Source organism: Xiphophorus couchianus, chromosome 23 (genome assembly GCF_001444195.1).
Source record: "Xiphophorus couchianus chromosome 23, X_couchianus-1.0, whole genome shotgun sequence".
Lineage (NCBI taxonomy): Eukaryota > Metazoa > Chordata > Actinopteri > Cyprinodontiformes > Poeciliidae > Xiphophorus > Xiphophorus couchianus.
In genome coordinates, this window is record NC_040250.1 from 9,701,499 (window position 1) to 9,720,543 (window position 19,045).

The 19,045-nt window shown below is 37.4% G+C and overlaps 1 protein-coding gene across 4 annotated transcripts in view; it reads right to left on the reverse strand.

The window, feature by feature from the left end:
* Positions 1-19,045, reverse strand: part of diaph2 (diaphanous-related formin 2) — a 460,396-nt gene that overhangs the window by 304,479 nt on the left and 136,872 nt on the right. For all 4 annotated transcript variants that reach the window (XM_028008256.1, XM_028008257.1, XM_028008255.1 and 1 more), the window contains exons 8-14: positions 17,355-17,429; positions 17,171-17,240; positions 16,115-16,251; positions 10,675-10,783; positions 5,706-5,816; positions 3,894-4,006; positions 117-233 (exon numbers count right to left, since the gene is read on the reverse strand). In XM_028008256.1, coding sequence (XP_027864057.1) covers positions 117-233; positions 3,894-4,006; positions 5,706-5,816; positions 10,675-10,783; positions 16,115-16,251; positions 17,171-17,240; positions 17,355-17,429 — 732 coding nt within the window. The remainder of the gene's footprint in view (positions 1-116; positions 234-3,893; positions 4,007-5,705; positions 5,817-10,674; positions 10,784-16,114; positions 16,252-17,170; positions 17,241-17,354; positions 17,430-19,045) is intronic.

Consider the following 19,045-nt stretch of genomic DNA (forward strand, 5'->3'; position numbering starts at 1 on the left):
GATTGATGGGTTTGTGGGTATTGTATCTGCAGTTATAGAGGCAGAGTGAGAGTTAGCCTCACCAGGTCATCAGTCAATACAAGGCCAGCAGTATGTAAAAGCCAAACAGAACTTACCTGATGTAATAGTCATTCCTGATAAGCAATAGGTGCTGAAGGATTGACAGAAAGTAGGTCTCCGAGGCGGTGTCTTTCACCATATTTGACAGGAGATGGTACACTTCATTCATATCAGTGAGAGAGCAAGGTTAAGGGAAAAACAACTTTTTTCTTAAATCAGATAGCTCTAAAAGCATCCATTCTGACAAACTTATTCAACTCCTGTGAACATTTAAAGGTTATTACAGTTTGTTTTCATTAGAAGCGTTTATTTTTTTTTAGAGATTGCAGCTCAGCTTCTCTGACAGGCATCATCGCACAAAAGTCAACAGAGATATAATTTCTCTTTTCTGCTGTCTCTCAGGGGAGCTGTGACAGAGTAAACTGCTAAGTTGAGAAAGGGGGACTGGCATTGAAGAAGGCTCCCACAGGTTCACCTGTCACTCCAGACCTTTCAAAACATACAAAACTAATTACATGAAAAAGTCACTCAATGCTTTACTTTTCTACACCAACTAAATCTTGAGGATCTGATCTTTTGCAGGGTAGGAGCAAATGTGAGGCTAAACCTTTGTATTGAAACTGGCATGCACGTAGAAGAAAAATGTTAGGCGATTAAATTTGCAAAAGCTATCGATTGTGTGTCTTAGCTATGCTTTGCTTTTAAAGGAAATCCACTGATGGCTTGACAGCTGAAGCAGCCGGTAAATCTAACGGGCCATTTAATGCTTTAAGTTTAAGTCTAATGAGCAATACATCTCGATTGAAAGCATTTGATTTGATCTTTCAACCGTTCAAAGAAGACAAGATGGTAGAAACGGAAATTAGATGCTCCAACAATGCAAGTTAAAGGAAAGTATGAACACATTTTAGATAACTGCGCAGAATAAGGTTCACTGCTACTCACAGTTGTATTGTATAAAGTGGACAGAAAAATTTGTAGAAAGGCTACCTACAAATGTTTATATTTATCAACAGCAAAAAATTTGAAACCTGAGCACAATTAGGTGTTCAGGGTTGAACCAAATGATCCAAAAAAAACCCCACAAATAAATCTACCGTACTTAACTTATGTCTAAAAGGTGGATCCAAGTCAGCAAAAAGGCAAATTTTAATTTACAATTATTTCATAAGAAGAGAGGTCAATTATCCAACAAGAATTATGCCAAGTCCTTGTCGATGTCAACCAATCATCTTGCTAAGATATATTTTCCACTACTAGGGTTGGGTAGGTTCTATTATCAATGATCAAGCTTCGTTCATATAAATGAATCAAAGCCTCAAATTATGACGACATTCATGCTCATGATGGGTGAATATACACTTCTGAGTGAAGACGATTAAAATCTATACACAAATCGTAGCTCTTCACAATATGCATTAAAGTATTTAAACGCAAAGTGTCATCAACCGCCACAGCAAACAGAGACGCCGGAGAAATGTGTTCATGATCTATGGGTTGCTCCGCTTGCCAGATCCCTCACTGCGCTTGGAAAAGATCAATGCCTTTAAATGCTGTTTCACCGCTCTCCAAATCAATGTTAACAGTGTCTGTAATTAAAATGCTTTAAATATTTTTTTTTCTTCTTTTAGAAACAGACGGGGGAATTAAAGCTCTTCTAAAGTATTGTTTCTCTCCTCTACACTACCTGCGAGAATTACCAGCCCTGGGAGATTCAATTATAACCTCACCACAGCTGCATTTCAGAAGGCAGGGGGGAGAAGGAGCTCACCCTGGGAGAGAGCCGAGCTTCGTTCATCTATCACTAACCTTCGGACGTAACCCTGCTGTAAAACGCTGAGCTCCTCCATGCTCCCCTCATTCACGCAATCGAAGCTTTTTCTCCTCACTCTTAGTTTCTCTCTCCGTTCCTTTATTCTCTCTCTCCAAATAATGAATAAACATGAGTGGCAGTCAAGTGTGATGTAGGCCAGTCAGTGGTGGGGTCAATCAATCACCATTCCACAGTTCATTAATATTTATTAGAGCCTGGAGTCATCTCCTCAGCACCTGGACCCAGAGCTGGACAGAGGAGACGAGTCTCTTCAGGTTAATATTTATGAAACCGCTGGGAGAAACAAGACACATGTGCAGAGCTCAGGTGGTAGAGGTTTTTCTGGTGTGTGTGTGCGCTCCATGCAGACAAAAGGACAAAGGGTAACCTGGGTTTTCCAATCAGGGCCATACCTCACAGATCAATACCACATTGTCCTTGGAAACAAACATTAGGCCTTCTCATTTGTGAACCTGCTCAAGCACATCATTAATCCAGCTACACCTCCCCACCTCCACTCACTCCTCTCTATGCACACATTCACAACTCCTCCTCCCCTCGCAAGTGTCACACCAAACTGTCACTCACCGTGGCACTTTTATGCCCTTACAAGAGCTGTGGAAGAAAATGGTAGCAGGAACGAACATCTACATAATGTCAGAGTCTGGTTCGTCTGCTCACAATGTCAGCTATTCATACATGGCCTGGGAGAAGATTTCTGAATTATTAAAGAGATATTCTCTCGGATGCCAGGAGAAGTTTGCCACTCAGGACTAAATTTGTGCTCCTCTTATTACTTACACGCCAAAATTTCAGAGCCAAAAAGTGGAGAAACAAGTAGTGTGGCTACAGGTGCATCTCAGAGAATTAGAATATAGTTGACAGGGTTTTTTTTTTTATTTCAGGATTTTAATTCAAAAAGTGAAATGTGAGGCATAGATTTTGAAAAATGTTGATGGTTATGACTTTCAGCTAATGAAAAATCCCAAATTTAGCTTGTCAGACATGAGGAAAGACCAAGAAAAACATTGTGTTTTGGTCTATATATCCAGAGTCCATTTTCCAAGCAAACTAATGGAAAGTGTAGTGGAAGGAAAAATATGGTAGAAGCAGCAATAAAAATGTCAGCTTCTTGAAAAATAATGAAAATGCTTGGTTCTTTTGCATGAATTACTGAAGCTGTGAGCCTGAGGGACTGTTGAGGTGATAATGGAGCCCAGGCTACTTTAATGTTGCCATTCAGCTTGTCGGCTTTAAGTGTCTAATCTTTCACTTGAAAATACGCCATAGAAAAACTAAGAAGGTTAGAGTCAGCACAGTGATATCATGGCCATTAAACTGGATATTGGTACTTTTGGCATTGTGGGCAAGGTGTAAAGTCTTTCTAGTATGCATTTTAGCACACTTTTTCCTTCTACTAAACTTTCTGTTAATATGCTTTAATACAGCACTCCTATTTTTGAACTGAATCATGACAATGACATAAGAGTTATTAAAAAACCCTTTAATTAATACTAATTTATTTCAATTGCTCTGAAAACTGAATTCTTATTAAATATAAGCTAGTAATCAAAATGAACTAAAATAAAGGCTTGAAATATATCACTGTTGTCTAATGAATCCATCATACAGTATGAGTTTCCCTTTTTGAACTGAATTACTGAAATAACTGACTTTATTAAGATGCTAGAAATATTAATTTTATACTTTTTTCTTGTGTTTCATTAATGTCTTTCACAATTCAAAGCTAACAAAAAGCAAACTAAAGAGAAGAGGGAAAGGATTGAAGGAAAAGAGCAAATAAAGGAGTAAAGAGGTTATAGGTTAAGATGACTTGGTTATTTACCAAGTGTACCTGTCTGGGGATAGAGTGGGATATTGTGCTTTGACTCATCTAATCCTCCTCTAATGAACAAAGCCATGGGGCAGATTTAGTCTGCAAAGCTGGACCAAAACCGACGATACGCACCGGCACACCACATCTCGCCTCTATGTGGCAACACAAAAGACCAAAGGATATTCCATCTCAGCACGGATGTCGTCCAGGCGATGGGAGAGTTCGATGGCGTCTTCATCTTTGTTCTCATTGAACACCTTCAGCTGAATGTCCAGCTCCTCTGTCTTTTTTATCTCCTGGAAATTAGTGAAAGTACTAGGAGTTAAAAGTGCTTTTATACAGTGTAATATAAAATACACAGCTATTACATTACCTTCCAACTAACATGCCTCGCAAAAGTATTTACACCTCAGTGAAATTCTTCATATTCTGTCACGTTGCAATTAAAAACTACAAAGTCCCACATTGGGATTTTGTGTTGGTGATGGCAGCATCATGCCATGGGAAAGCTTTTCTTCAGCAGTCACAGGAATGTTGAATGGAGCCAAATCTGCTTGCAAAACCCCTGAACCCTAAACATAGTCAAAATTGTAACCGAGTGGTTCAGATGAAAACATAACAATGTTTGAATGGCCCAGTCAAAGTCCAGACTTAAATTATATTCAATCAATATTTCTATACAGATTCTTTTCATCAAATCAGACCAGAATTGAGATAATTTCCAGAAGCCTGCAGCTGTTTTTCATTGATAACTGGCTCTACAAATCACTTAATACAAATACTGCAATCCTCCTGTCTTGTCGTGTTTTATCACAAAACATCAAGTTAAATATACTGAAGTTTGTGGATATAGTGTGACAAAATGTGAAAAACTTTTGCAAAAGCAGTCTTGGAATAAAAAGAAAACTAAGATAACATCAACCCTCTCGCCAACAACTCCAGACAGAACCAATTCCTGCACACCTGTACCAGCCACAAGGGGACACAGAGTTGCTCTTTACCACTTCCCTATGAATCATCAGCAGTGGAGTTTATGCGGTGAGACACAGCCAAATGTAACCCAATTTCTGTAGGTATCAATCACCTTGCACCGTTGTTGGGGTGCAGCATCTGTCTCCAGCAACCAACACTAGTTTGCAGGGAGATGCACAATGACACACAAAAGTAAAGGAGGGAGAAGAAGAAGAGAGGCTGACACAGGCAGCCAAGGACTATCAGAACATAACAAATTGCGCTTTCTTTTTCAGCGGGCTTCACTGTTTCTTGGCCAACAGATACACACCTTCCTGAGCATAACTCATAATTACATGAAGGAGTGTCACGCTGAATGTGGGCAATAAAAGTGGTAAATGTGGGATTCATAAACGACTGTACACAGAGGCTCTTTCATATCAGGGGGCAGAAATGGAGATAATTAAAGTAATGACCGCAAAAATCAACAGGAGCAGCTGGGATGACTTATTAACAACTGGCTCTGTGACACGTTCACCCCACTTGCAACAAATGAGAGTTTGAGTGATGAGCCGGAGCTCGCTCGCCTTCGGCTCGTGTGAAGCCGTGTACGGTGAGGTTGCCGATAATGACGGCGCGGTGCAGAGGTGCGAGCTCTGCACCGCGCTCTCCACAAGCCCTTGCTACTATTAATCACACCAATTGTTTTGAAGCTTTTCTATGCAGTCACTCCCATTTTTCTTACAAAAATCATTAAAGAAAAAATAATTAAATCTAATTTAATTACATTTAACATTCAAAATGCACATCAATGAGTAGATTTCTCCAAAAGGCAAAAGCAGGACAAAGACTTGCTTCATTGAAGCAAAGTAATAAATAATTGGTTTGATGAGGTAAAGTTGAACCGAACTGACTTAAACTTCTTCATTGATCTAGTTTGGCAGATGAAGAATACATTAAATATTTAGGTCACTTCATTCCTCTCTCTTCAATAAAGTTAGGACTGATCTAAGTCTGACTGCCAGTTGTTTTCCATTGACTCACAGGAAGGATCTTCTTTAAGCCGCATCTCAGGAACTCGTTGCGTAGATGTATCCGGAAGTCCAGGTCATCAGGCGAAGTGACCAGGGCGTTGATCAGCTGCATACAGGCAACCTGGAGATCATAAAAATAAAAAACAATAAACATATGAGCAAAACAGAAACTAAAATGTTGGCTTTCCTGGCTGAATTGCAGATTTTTTAGGGGTTTTTTTCTCTCTTTTTAGGGACTAAACCAAATGACAGAGAAAAGCCACTGCGTATTCTTTGACAGCGGTAGTAGTTTTAAATTAAACTGTAAAAAACAAATTACAAGAATATCCCTATGTGCATCACAGCATTTGTGACATTTATGTGATTTACATTAAATATTAAGAAAGTGAATGCTGTTGTCTGAAGTGCTGATAAACAGAAATCAGGAGGAAAGAATGATTTTATGAGCATCTGATCCTAGTTCAAAATTGGAATCGGTCCATTCAGATCTCTTTCCAATTGACTGGTGCATCTCTAAATATACCAAGCATAAAAAGTAAGAACATTTGGTGTTTAGTCAGTTATTACTTGGCAGCAAATCCCCTACCGTTGGAAAGCCTGTTTGTTTCTCTTTGAATAGTAATTATTTGTAAGAATAATGCATTTGCAGGCTGAGCAGCAAAGTTAAATACATGACTTGTTAAATCCTCTCTGCCAACACCAAACGGATTAATCTACTATTGACTCCAGTTTTGTGTCATTTATTATATTGGATTAGTGGAGTTTGAAGAAACAAGGTATATTTGGCTATTTAACATTAATTCCTTCATTAAAAAAAAAAAAACAAACCCAGAGGCTTCAGTAGAGTGTGGGAGAACAACATAACATCACGAGACTGGCATGACCTCCTTGGCTGCACACTGCTATGTGATAGGCAGCATTTGTCACAATTTAGGCAGCTGTAGTGGGCACACTTCTGCTAATCTGCTAGGGTTCTAATAGAAGAGCTGATGTTTTTGTTCAGCGCTTTAGCATTTTTGCTAACATTTAAAGTGTTTAGTGCAGTTAGTTTCCCGTAAACTAATAAATCCAAAAGTGCTAATTTATTTTTCTGTTTTATGAACAGTTGAATAAACTTCAAAATTTGTGTTAAAGTTAGTTCTTTAGTTGGCGCAGCTAACATTTTAGTTAGTGGTGCCTACTGTTTGCTAATGGTTGTGTTCAGTGGGGTAGAAGTCAGGACTCCATGAAGACCATTTCATGCTTTTTACGTCACAAATACTGGAGGTCGTCTCCAATACAGCCCGCTCTGTGGTCCAAGACATTGACGTCTTGTGGGATGGAGTTTGTTCCCTGAGAGTGGAAACATGAAACCACCACTGGTTGCAGCACGTCATCTTAATTTATCTAGTGAGACGATGCCTCATACCATCACACTGCCACCACTAAAAACTATATGGCATTGGCAGAGAGGACTTGGCCTGATTTTAATGGATGAAACCCACATACAATAGTGTTTAACAAACATGCTTCATTTACAAATATGGCACTATTTAATGAGACATAAACACAATTATTCTACTTTTTTTATGCTCAGTGTGTAATGCTTGGTTTATATTGCTTAACGGTGTGTTTTGTTAGTCAGTACTTGAATCACTATTGCTCTTCAGAGCCTAAACTGCAGCACTGAAGGAGAAAAGTAAAGAATGAATCAGGTAAAATGAGGAACACACTCCAGTTCTGTGAGGCTATTGACTAGACGTGCATTATTAATGGATTTATTGGAAGAAGAAAGAGTGAAAAAAGAGTTTGTGTGCATGGTGGGAGGGTGAATGGATGAGTGTGGGTTAGGATGAGGAAATAGCAGATGAAATATAATGAGAAGTAAGGTGTTTCTAGGGAGCAAGCCATAGATGAGGCACTTTTCCTTTGACAGACAATCGATAAAAGGCTGAAGGATTCCCATGGACAAAATCTGAAATGCTGGCTTCTTAAACCTTGACCCTACACTCTATGTTGTTATGTGTTATTAATAAGAGTCACAGCTGTGCTGATTCTTTGGGGCTGTCATATCCGTTTTTGGACTTAAAACCTTGTATTCTGTTGCTGCTTCCTCTCACTGTCAGTTTGAGATCCTCTGGGCCAAAATCTCTCTCAGTGTGAGGAACTGGACGAGGGAAACAAGAATAAGTGATGAAGCTATAGAAAGAATATAATCAGATATGGTCAAGCTTTTCATGGAGAAATTTAAGACTTCTCCAGATTGAACTTTCTAACGTTCACAGTCCTTTGTGTGAGACTTAAAATACGAATGTCATAACACATTATAAATTTATGGAAAACATTTCTACAGCAGACAGGCTTTAAATTTGTAATCTGCAAAAAGAAGAAAGTTAAGGCTAAGATTGAGGGAGGAAGAAAATTATTGGTTGCAAAACATCTTCAAACAATAGGAATGAGAAAGAAGTCTGGAAATAAATAAATAAATCTGAAAAAGCTTTCCATTCTCCTATTAGATTTTTCTATACAAAAATACTGTTGCATACAGTACATTACATATTACTTAAAAATAGAATAATAGAGTATAAAAACTTTTTTAATTAAAAATCTAAACCTTTAGGAAGGTCTATGCGTTGCTTTGTATTTTTACTTGATGCAAATTTTGTCCTTTAACCTTTAAATTGAATTTGCCGCATTTTTGTAGATTTTCCTAGTTAGTTTGTCTTTACAATTTCACCATAAATTCCTATGTTAGTTCTGCCTGCATGATACTTAGAACCACCCCCAAAAAAACTTCCCTAAGTGTTTCAGCACATCTCAAAAGTAATCAGTTAAAATGTGAGGTAAAAAAATTACACTTTAAGATCATTTTAAACCCTTTGCCAGATTTACTGTGACACTTGTCCTCTACAATTTAACCTAAAAAGCTAAACAACAGTATAAAAACTTAAAGGTGCAATAAATTGGTTGCATGGCTGCATACACCCTTGAACAAACTCTTTGCTGAACCACCTTTCAGTGTTATTTGAGTTAAATCCCTCACCATATTTGGATCTGGGTATATTTATCTTTTCTGCCCTACAGAAATTAGCTTTGTCATAAATATGTATATATAAATATTTATATAGGAAAGTATTTTGGTCCTTTGTTGTCTCTCTGTAAATTAACTGTTTAGTTAAAGGATGCAAATCTCAGAAAGGTTCTAGTCCAGTCAGGTTTCTTTGTACAGCACCAGCAACAAGGCAGCTTAAAGCGGTGTATATGAGAGAAACATAACACACTGAACAAATCTAAAAAGAAACATTGTATTAGAGTAGCAGGATCAAGAAAAGTAATGGAAAGCTACAATCCAGACTAAAACTAATCTATTTTTCAGTTATTAATCAAAGGGAGCTCTAAACAAGGGGATGGAGGTTTAGTCTTGATTTAAATGAATTGTTTTCTGGATGTTTGTTCCAGATTAGATGAAAATTGAATGCTGCTTCTTCATGTTTGGTTCTGGTTCATTATGTGTCAGTGAAGGTTCTGGTCTGAGTGCATCACATCACTACAATCAGATTTCAAGCCGGATCACTAGTTTCTAGCTGTTCTTATGAAGCTGAATTTTGTTTTCAGGTTAATTAGAATCAAGATCAAAGATAGCAGGTGTGAACTTAAGTCTGAATCCTGTAAATAATTCACTGGACATGGTTTTAGCTCAAGGGTGTTCTCACTCACGTAACCTAGTGTTTATTTATTTTTAACAAAATTCGGGGCTATTTTCAGTTTATTTGTGCATGATGTTACATTAAAAGTGACACAAAAATTAAAAGTTCTTGATTAGAAATTGTAATTGTAATTAAACTACTAATAGCTGGAAAATGTACGAAATTTGAAACAGGGAGTTCCCCTCACGTTTAGCTGTAGCCTGAACTACACTAAAACACATTTTAATCACATTAGCCAAGTCTAGCTGTGCAGAACATCACGGCCTTTGGATTTAAAGTCTATTAATTTCCCCAAAACCCTTGTATCAGCAAAGCATTTTAATTTACTCCACAATTAGCAGAGCTTCATTTCATTAATGGCAAAATTTAAAGGAAAAACAACAGCCTACTAATAAAAGAATATCTTGTTTCTCCTCCGCCACCCGCCTCATCAATTTCTTTCATGACTTTTTTCATGACTTCTCCTGCCCTGCAGCTAATCTAATTCCTTAAGTAATTCCTTGCTCTGGACTCTTAAGGACAAAAACAGCTTTGAGTGGTGGTGTTGTTGCTGTTAGATAGTTGTTTTCCTGTTCCTAAAGAACACTGGTGAAAATGAGGAGAGGTATGCTGCTCTGTTAGCCTCTCTCACAGAGTCCTCCGAGATTCAACTTGACAGCAACATAGAAAAAAGCAAGAGGAAGTATTTGTGGGATGTGAGAACAAAAAGATGAGTAGAAACAGCAAGAGGAAGGGGAAATATGACAAAGAAAGAAAGACAAACTCAATATCTTTCTTTTACTTCATCTTTTTTATGGCTTTGCAAAAAGAAAGGAGCCATTCAGTGGAGGTGCTCAATGAGGCAGGTGTTTTCTTTTAATAAAGAAGTGGCAATGGAGCATTGAGTTGATTATAATAGCCCCCTGATCACATCTTGTCATGTCCTAGGGGGAACTTGATGTGGACAAGTCGACATGAAGACAGAAGCAACGAAAGATGTGGTAATACAGCTGAGATGGAGGTATAAATGGACCAAACACAGCACAGAGTGGCAAAACTGTCAATTTGAGTCATGTCTGGTCCCATTAGGATCTTGAAGAAATATGACACGTTCTGTACACTGGGCCCGCTCTGTGTCCACTGTGCATAACATAAAGCAGGAGTTTTTCTAAAATACTTCTTTTAATCTCAGTTTTGGGTTTCCAATCAATTATTTTTCACTGCATCACATCGCAACAGAGCAGTGTTGAGGTATTTGGATCATCGCGCTGCTTGCTGTTTTTGTTTGTGCTGTGTGCATGCCTAATTACTCACCTGGAGCTGCTGGGCCTCGTGGTTCTCCATTCCCTCCACAATTGGAGCAAATCTCTCTTTATTGTTCCTCTCTGCAGCAATTGTCATGGCAGCCAGAATCTTATCGAGGCTGGGGAAAAAGCAAGCAAACAAACACTTTTAAAACCTTTAACAACAGGACATTTCTTCACAATTTAAGGCTCAAACAAAACCCGTCTCTTCTTGTGTGTTGGTCAGTGCAGCAGATCATTTATTTTTTCACTCATGTTAAATCTGCTGCTACTGCAGCAGCAGCCCGTTTGGACTCGATCTTGCTGTTGTTAAGGTAAGCTTGAACAAAATGATAGGCTTTTGCTCTAAATGTGGTCTATTAAAGTGTTTGTAATAAATGTATTTGGTAATGTGAAAGCAAAGCTATTGAAAGGTCCAAGTAAATTAGTGTTAAAAAGGGCTCAAGGCAGCTCATTTTAGGGTACGTAATCATTTCAGACTAAACTGAGAACATATTCGGTGTCACAAACACACACTAAACCAGAAGTAAACTAATGTCCTTTGAGCTATTCTCTGAGTGTTCAGAGAAAAATCACATTCATATTAGGTGAATATGAGCCAGAAAAATTGACATAAATTGAGGTTTTGGGAAACATCTTCCCCTCAGTTTTCCAGAAAAGAAGTCACACTTGATGCACCAAGTTTCTACAAAAGTATTCATACCCTTTGAACTTTGCACATTTTGTGTCGTTACAAATTTAATTGATTTGAAGCAGATTCAATTTTATACCACATTTAAAAACACGGGGTTTATTTGAAATCACCCTCCACTACTCCCAAAATAAAACTGAGTGCAAGTAACTTCCACTCAGTAGAAGTTGTAACTTTCTAAGTGAATATCTGATGATAATTTACTCCCCACTACTACTTCAACTATTCTGTAAAGCCTCCAGAGGTTTGTTAGGGGACTAGATTAGGTTCTCAGGGACCACTGTCCTGCATGTTTTGGGTGTCTCGTTGCAGCTACACACCTGATTAAAAGAAAGGGAAACAACCATCTGCAGTACTTGATGCCATGCAGAGGAGGTCATTTATTCATTTGAATCAGGAATGCTGGAATAGAGACATGTCTAAAACATACAGGGCAGTGAGAACCACTAGGTTAGCTAATCGGAGGATATTATTTTTTGAAGATTTTTTCCTTTGATCCAAACTGTCAGACTAACTATCTTCTCTGTCTGAAATGTGCGCATTGCTGTCTTCAAACACATTTTCCTTGTTCTTGAGATGTAACTGCACTACAGACCTTGACAGGATAATTTTACTCTTCTGTCTTCTGTGTCTGGACGTTTTATCCTGGGATGAATCAGTCTACGAGTGTTGTTGGATTCATAATGTACAAGAATATTATGCTTGGAAAAAAAAACATTATTAGTTTCTCGGATACTGAATCCCTATATGGAATGACGATGTTCTTCTTTCCTCCTTCGGTGGACTGAGTTTAGTTTTCTTGGAAGTCTGGTTTGAAGTGATTTCTTAGTTTGCTTGTGTTCCTTGTCCTCGATAATTCGAAGGATTAATTTGACAGAAAGGTGTCAAGGATCTACAAGGATCTGTCCCAGGGTGCTAAATACAAACCTACAGCAGTTGAAAACTGTTCTTGCTCTTTAAAACACTACTTTGTATCTTTCAGCCAAAATGTACAATAAAATATGTTCAAATTCCAGGTTGTAACATGCAAAAATGTGAAAAAGTTCAAAAGGTATGAAGACTTTTGCAATGCACGTCTTTAATCAAACATACCAGACACAGTTGCTGTTGCATCCTCCACTACCTTTGTGATTAGCAGACATCATGTCTGACCAATAGGACTTTATGTGCAGAGTAAGGCTTACATAGAGATAAATGGAAGAACCCTGTGATAGACATTACAAAGTCGCTGAAAACATGACGAGCTGCATACTGAGCAGCTTTAAAGCCAGTTCAGACGTAGCTACAAAACAGGCAAGATAGATCTGCTTAACTTGTCATGTTCTCTTTTGATGCTGTCAGCCAAAAACGGTGCCTAACATGAGTCAGATTCTCAGCACCGGTTGGCAGAGAAGTTTCGGAGAAGAAGAAGAAGAAGAAGAAGAAGAAGAAAAAAAAAAGACGACACCTCAGCTCCTTCGGCTGTCACTTCCACAAGATCCGGACATTTTATAGCACGGATATCATCGTGGCAAAGATCGTGTTGTTCAACCTATTTTTAAATTAATTGAGTGACTGGTGTGAGTGAATAAAGTATTATGAGACATAGAGGTATATAATACCACTATAAGATTATAAGAGCAGTGATGTGTGTGTGTTTATATCACACCTATGTGGTGACTGAACTGAACACAACTAATTTACTCATTAACCGCATCAGTGCACTGATTAATGACTCGAGTTCATCTACCTGCAGAACTTGTTGTAAGTTGAACACAAGTTCACTTGAGTTGTGATCTGTAATATGTCAAGATTTTGCTCACTTCAGCAGATAACTTCTTTATCTTGGTTGGCCTGAGAAACCCTGATTGTGTGTTGTTAAACTGCTACAAACTGAAATTCAGAGGAACATTCCTTTATGTAGCAATCTTCATTCTTGTACAATTCTTTATTATTTCCGTTAAGACATTCTTAGCACGACTGTAATGTTTGGGGCATTACCTGATGCTAGTTAGGAGAGGAGACTGACAAAAAGCTCTGACATATTAGCTTAATAAAAAAAAAATTTAAATAAAAAAAAAATCCCAATGCGATGACAATTAAATTATAATTCAAGTGAATTAGTTGGGCAATTTTAGTCATTTTTATACAGGTTTGTAAATTAAAATATCTAAAGTTGTATCTAAAAGACAAAAGTTTGAGACCGCCTCTTTAATAAACCTAACCACATTAAGTTAACACTCCAGTCTCAATTGATAGATTGTAAATTGATCTCACTGTACACAACATCAATATTGCAAAGTATATTAGTTAATTATGCAAGTACTCCTCATTCAGGCTTTCTATGTGCATAATAGATTTAGTGATTCTTGCCATTTAGAGCTGCAGAAAATGTTATTAACTGTATTGCCAAGCAGCTAAGATTGGCTTTGAAACAACAACAACATAAGTTTTTCATTTAGGTCATTTTATGAAATTTGAAATTGAATATAAACAGAACAGTCAAGTAGTTTGTTTACTTATTGCAAATCATGATAATGTGCAGGTCCAGTTCTGTATCATTGCTTTGGAGCCTGTTCCAGGCAGGGAATGAGACTAGGCACCACAAAAATGAGTACTGAAGATGCACTAGAGATGCATAGTTATGGCTGAAATAAATGTTATGGCTGAAATAAAAGTGCAGTCCTTAAATGACATGACATTTTTTTTTCATTTTTTACTTTAGATCACAAAATTAGAAAATAATTGCTACATGCAACACTAAAATGTCCTTCATTGTCCTAAGCCAATGTTTAAAAGCTTTACATATTGTAGGAGAAGTTCATGATATTTAATTTTTAAAACCACCAACTGTGAAGACTAAGTTAAACTCTCTGGAATAAAATAACCAATTTATTCTCTGCAACATAAAACCTGTTTTGGAAATTGTTTAGTCAGCATGAAAATGACAAGCTCAGAGCCCCATTTCAGACGGTCAGAAATTTAGGACACATTTGCTAAACTCAGCTTATTCTTAACGGAAAATGTGGGTTTGTTTATTTCCTTGACTACATAAAGACTTGACTTTGAGCTGTTGTTATTCTAGTCCGGCCCAGTGGGAAACAACAAACGCTCACATAACTCCAATTTAAAGGCTGTCAAGCAAGTTGTGTCCACAGTAAACACACAACGCTGCACCGAACAGTGTGGTTTTTGCATTAGGGTTATCTGTAGATACGTGATGATTCACAGTGGATAACACAGCATGTATATTAACAGAGGGGTTTAATCTCTCTTAAACATACAAATAAACTTAGAGGAAGAGGACTGCAACAGCAGTATTTTCCATCCTTTCTGTTCAATATTAGAGGTGTAAGCACAGAAAAGATGCACCATGACTTCCTATTTTTGTCCTCAGCACAGATTTCAAACGGTGTAGCTCAGCTTACACACCAGCTAAGATTTACTGAAAAATGATACAGCAACACAAGCAATTGAAGGGCTATACCACTAAAATAAATCCTGCTGTTTAGACAAAGTGAATCCCTCACTGTTAGACTACGATAGAAAGCACTAAACCACACACATATATTGATTTGACCAGCCTGGAATCAGTTCTTTAACAATTAATATAGATTTACTTTTAAAAGGATGCATACTCAAAGCTTATTCGTTCTTTAAGAATGAAAAAAAAGAAAAGGCTTTAAAGAATGCCCCTCAGGAGAGCGGGGGTGCACAGAGACCTCAAAACACATGATTTTGCAGGTAGACATATGGAGCATAATAATCTAAAACACACAACTAAACAGCACAAATCCTTGCTCCTGCATGAAAACACAAATAGTCACTTTATATTAGTAATATATTAACTTAAAAGAGGCACATTTCAGCAACACTCTTACTGTTTTTGAGCATTACCCACATAGTATAAAGCATGTTTTTATCATTTCCTTCTAAAGTTTGATGGGGTTTTTTGTTTGGTTTCACACTTACAAATAATATGACAGTCTCTCATTAACCATAAAACTGACTATTTTATACATTATTATTCAACTTTATTAGAAAAGTTGTTTAAGATGAACCATCTAGGTTTTGCAGCTCAAGACCAGAGCAAGATGGGCTCTGGTTTGTAAACCAGGTATAGAGTTTATTGTACATTTTGGAATAAAAATGCTTAAATGAAAGAAAAAAAAAAAGGACACCTTAAGTATATGCACTCACAAAAATGAACAAAAAAATTATTGAGAAACATATGTAACTATTGCTCATTACTAAATAAACTAATACAATTTTCTAATAAAGTAGTGACGTCTTTAAGAAGTAGGGAGTCTTGTCAGGCAGAATTTAAAAAATGTGGAGCAACTTATAAAATAGGCTTTTAAATTCAGAAATGCTACCTTGGGCCACACACCATACACTGTAAAAGAAAAAAATCAGAAGGGCATTTTTTTGTGCTGATGGCAAAGGGTCAAGCACCACCTAGTGTCTATCTGTGCACATCCCTGGAGTAAGGATATCTTTTAGTGAAGTCTCTCTAGATCATTCAAACTTATTAGGACCTGTATCAATGTACTTTTTAATGCCGTTTTTTTCCTCTAAACTGTAGATCGTAGAAGTCACATTTTATTAACTTCCTTTTATTAATGGAACTCTGCAGACCTACAAATAAAACCAATGCTTCTGACCTTTAAAACTGAGACAATCTCATTATCTGACAAGATTCTCTGTGGAGAAGAGTGCCTGCCTTCTGCCAGATTACTGTAAGAACTTCACACAACACAATTCAACACAATTAACTTACATGTTTTCTTCGCCAATAATGCAGATAGCTGAGAGAATTTTGACAATCTCCGTCATCATGTTGGTCTGTTTGGGGTCGATTGCTCTTGCCAACAGCAACAAGCTCCGCTCGTCTCCCAGGATCCTTTGCAGTCCATACTGTAAAACACAGAAGAGATGAGCCAAGATAGAGAGCAGATCCATTGGGTATAAGTTAATGAGAGCATTTACATTCATGGAGAACTTTCACTTTGAGTAAAATATAAATTACACAAAAAGCTTGTAATGTATGAAGTCATAGTTAGACTTAATCTTCTTTTAAAGAGGTACACTTTAAGGCTGTGGGAGAAAACGGCAAGGATGATAAATTGATTTAATTCAGGACAGGACTGCAGGGACGAATACTTATAGTCTCCTGCACCTTTTAGTCTCAGCACAATTGGAGGACTGTGTTCAGATGACCATGTGTGGGGGATTAACTCCACAAGAAGCAATATCAATAGTGCATCTAACCTTGAAATGTGGGGCACTTCAAGAAATGAGGAAGACTTTCCCAAAAAGGGGATAATTAAAAGTTCAGAAACTTTAAATGGTGACATTAGCGCCACTTTACTGCTTCATTATCCCCAGCCGGTGAACAACAAGATGCAAATCAGGTTGGAAACCTTACCACCTGTGCTAATTTTACACATTTACCGAAGTTGCACAAACATTTCTCCAGATTCAGCTTTTCAGAGCTCCATGTCCGTTGCATTTGCCTCAAAATATGAAATGTTAAAGTCCACTGCAAATTAATTGTATATATTTTTACAATGGGTGGACTTAAAATACGTAGCCAAATGAACAGGAAAGACAGAAAGACAAACAGAAAGAAAGATGCAAGGATACAGTGAAGAAATGAAAGAAGGAAGGAATTCAAAGGAAACAGAGGACGCATAAAAGAAGAACAGAAAGAAGGAAGGAAGGAAGGAAGCTAGGACAACATTTAATAATGGGTATAAAGTCTGGAAATACAAGTAATGAAAGAATTAAAATCTAAAGAATAAGTTAAGGGTATCTAATATTAAGTCATACAAACCTTGTTGTTCATGAAAGCCTTTAAGCACTGGATTAGCTTATGCTGGATGCGTTTATCAATATTCTCTTGCCTACAAAAAAATAAAAAGCAAAAAATTAGGAAGTTTTGATATGGCATCCTTGTTAGGGTATGGTTTTAAATAATGACACAGAGGTTAGAGGGTGGACATGTGACTTGAACTTACTGCTTCTTGTCCAGAAGCTTCTCCAGATTTTCCAGAAGAAGGCCGAGACCTTCATGGCCAAAGTTGTTGACCCAACTAGAATAGAAAAGGAGAAAAGAGGAAAATATCAGACCAAATCAGTATTCAATCTTAATAGGTTCCCTGTTGAAGTTTACTTTATAAAGGTGGTTCCTTGGGTAAGATGCAGGTAGAACATTATAGCAATTTTCTAAAACCCATTTTAACCTTCAGAGGAGATCCAAAATAATCAGTTTCAAGTCTACATTTGAAGATGTATTTTGGATTATTATACGACCACTGAATTGTTGAAATCATAAACAAGAGCTACACCATAATATATTTTCTATATAAAATAATCAGTTTGCTTTATAAAATGTGGAATTATGAAAACAGAAAAGACGGAACAAAAAAAGAAAAATCAAGCATTGTTCATCAAGATCTCAGAAGCCTACTGAAAGCAGTAAGTTGTATGCTGGAAGAAAACTTCATAAAAAATATTTGCTCTCAAGGCATTTCATCTTATCTAGAAATCAGATTTAGACTTTTGAAAATCAAGTTAGAGAACCCTTGGACTACACTCTGCTTTTTCCCAGCTTTAATCTGGAACAATAACATGTATAGTCAACCATGCCCTCTGCTTGACACTGAATATATTCTGCATCAGTCTGACTTTAAACTGCAACCATTTACACACAAATGAGCATCCATCCATCCTAACCAATGTTCTCGGAGCTAAGCAGTTTGCACCGAGGCCCGACGTGAGCAACTATTATACTGTGCCAAAAGATTAAGCAATGCAAGTAAGATAACACTGTAATCGATAATGGATCGAGAGAGATAATTGCCTATGAACCGCAGCGTATCAGGAGACAGCAAATGATCCAGTGCATATGAGCCTGTTTGTCTAAGCCGGGAGCAGAGTCGAGAGGCAGCGTTGAGGAACCGAGTGGTCGCAGCCAGATTATGCCATTAGCTTCACTTGTTTTCGGGCCCTTAACTGTCAGTGACGCAAAATGCATGAAGCAATTTTCCAGCATTAACGGGGCATAAGTCAATGATTTATCCCGCCTTTTTGACAATGATTTGAAATAATAATGGTTTGAGTATTAAAGCCGTTTGTATTGACTCAGTGAGTCGTAAAAGGCCCTCAATTAGAGATGAGATGCATTTGCCTGAGGAAGCAAACAAATTTGAGGTGAGGTATTTCTTTAATCTGTGACTAAATAAGAACCAACCAAACTCCTTGTGCCACATTTCTCAGATTTGTCTCATAAACAAGCAGTCAATTTATAACCTGCTGATATTGAATTGTAATGAGCTATGATGTGCGTTCTTAAACTTAAAACAGTTTAAGAACTGTTTAAACAGTTAACAGTTTTAACATTCAGAAATTCCCTTATAAAAAGCATTTGACCAAGAGTTTTCTAATCTGATTGTTTCATTCATACGTGTGCTGTGCACTACTAACAGTTTTCAGGAGAAATACTGACATGTAATGCAGTCGGATGTGTTTGGGACACAAAAGTAGGACACCATATTGAGAGCCTTTTAGACTGAATGACAAATTCACCTGGAGTGCAGCAAAAATATGGTAGTCACTATGTGTTTTTAGGTAAAAAAAAAAAACAGAAAGATCAGGGATTGTCCACTCAATTTTTCCCTTCCACCATAAGTCTTACTACAAGTTGCAA